The sequence below is a fragment of the Arabidopsis lyrata genome (genome assembly GCF_000004255.2).
Source record: "Arabidopsis lyrata subsp. lyrata unplaced genomic scaffold ARALYscaffold_851, whole genome shotgun sequence".
Lineage (NCBI taxonomy): Eukaryota > Viridiplantae > Streptophyta > Magnoliopsida > Brassicales > Brassicaceae > Arabidopsis > Arabidopsis lyrata.
In genome coordinates this window covers 2,355-4,097 of record NW_003302014.1, presented here as the reverse complement: position 1 = coordinate 4,097, position 1,743 = coordinate 2,355, and the positions used below count along the sequence as shown (strand labels likewise).

At 37.0% G+C, this 1,743-nt stretch overlaps 2 protein-coding genes across 2 annotated transcripts; both read right to left on the bottom strand.

The window, feature by feature from the left end:
- Nucleotides 1-40: 40 nt before the first annotated feature.
- LOC9298315 (thioredoxin X, chloroplastic) lies at nt 41-382 on the bottom strand (the record flags this gene model as incomplete). Its single annotated transcript, XM_002862193.2, has 1 exon — nt 41-382. A coding segment is annotated over exon 1 (342 nt), but the record flags the coding sequence as incomplete, so codon positions are not given.
- Nucleotides 383-955: 573 nt separating this feature from the next.
- On the bottom strand, nt 956-1,531 carry LOC9298316 (pectinesterase inhibitor). The gene has a single exon (XM_002862192.2). The coding sequence runs from the start codon at nt 1,529-1,531 to the stop codon at nt 959-961; it is 573 nt and encodes a 190-aa protein (XP_002862238.2). The 3' UTR covers nt 956-958.
- Nucleotides 1,532-1,743: the final 212 nt, after the last annotated feature.

Below are 1,743 nucleotides of genomic sequence, written 5' to 3'. Positions count from 1 at the left end.
GCAGACTGATGATTAAAAAGAGAGAATCGATATATCAAACCTGAGATAAGGCTTCCATAGCGGGATAGATCAATTTGCAGGGACCGCACCAAGTAGCGACGAATTCAACCAAAACCGGCCGGTCTGATTCGAGAACCGTACTCGAAAACTCACTCTCTCCAATCTCTTTGATTCCGCCGCATCTTATCGCCGAACTAGAGAATTTCTTGCTTCCTCTACCACCGGAGCTTAAGGAAAGCAGGTGGCGGTTAGCCGCGACGGAGGTGACCTGGACTGAGCTCACAGATTTGACGGAAACGGAGGTTGCCGAAGAACATGAACGGACCGGAGGAGTGAGATATGATCGAATAAGAATCGTTGAGCTGGAGACGATAGAGTCCATGGCTTCTTCTTCCACGTTCTCTCCTAATCCTCTGTGTTTGACTCATATTCAGTCAGAAGAAAACGATTGTGTGGCATAGGAAGGAAAGCAGGTGATGACTTTTCTCAAGGTCCACTACTTTTTTATTCTCTTAATTTTGCCCCATACTTTGAGAAAATCATTTAAAGCTCCTTACTAATTGGGCCTATGCCCATAATTGGAAAAAAAGTCCTCGCCAGAGTTTGTGTATAACAATGACTTTTTTTTTTCTTCGTTCTACTTCTTTAGAACCTCCCTCTAAACTCTAAAGTCGTTCGAGCAGAGAGATTTAAAGAAAAATACTTAGGTTTTTCAGTATAGTAATTTTCATTGTTTAAAACACATGTCGTTTGGTATTTTGGACAAGTCAAAGTCGAAAGCCGGTCCAATCCGATCTATTAAACAAGCTTTTTCGTGATTTGGTGTGCTCTTGTGGTGGATTCGATTTTTCTTAACACAAAAACAATTAATTATCAGCGTAAATCGGTAATAACAACAACATACCAAACAACATTATTATTATTATTAATTTATTATTATAGATTCGGGTACTGATTTTTAACAGAAAGTTTTTTCTTTTCTTAGAAAACATTCCAAAATTACAAGAACAATGTGACCTACATTTTCGACAATAGAAACCCCTTTTAAGAGCTGTGGAATAGGCTTGATGACACTTGACAGCTCGCTTCCACATTCCTCCGCATAGGCAGACATATCACTAACGTTCCTGTCTAAGGTGTCATAGTCATTGGTTGCCAAAGCTTTAAGAGAAGACTCAAGCAAATGGATACCAAGGCTAAAAAGCTCTGAACATATCTTATAGGATTCCTTAGAACTGCGATCGGTTGTGCTGTTTGTGAGTGACTGGAAATGCTTCATCAGATCTAAGGTTTTTTGAAAATCATAATTGATCAAAAATTTGGCGAGATCAGAAATATCCATTGTTGCAATTTGAGGGTATGATTTCATGAACTCATAGCAAAATGACGCATTGACATTTCTGTGTGTGCAGATGCCCCTGATTTCACTTGTTGTAACCTTCGTACTAAATTTTGCATATGATGAGACAACAAAAAGAAGTAAAACTACTATAGGAACCAATAAAAAGTTGTTCTTGACGTATGCAACCATTTTTTTTTTCTAATTTTCGAAACTTATGTGAGATTATTATAGGGTGAAAACATATCTTTGAATTTAAAAACTAACAGATTTTGTTTGATTTTTGCCATAAATCCTGCAGATTATGTACCATGAAAAAATGATTTGAATAATTCGAAGATATGATTATGATTTTCCTATCTTTGTTTGATTTTTTTCTTGATTGCTTTAACTTATTATATCAC

Excerpts from the sequence above, each read along its gene's own strand:
- LOC9298316 (XM_002862192.2), bottom strand. The coding sequence starts at position 1,531 with ATGGTTGCATACGTCAAGAACAACTTTTTATTGGTTCCTATAGTAGTT.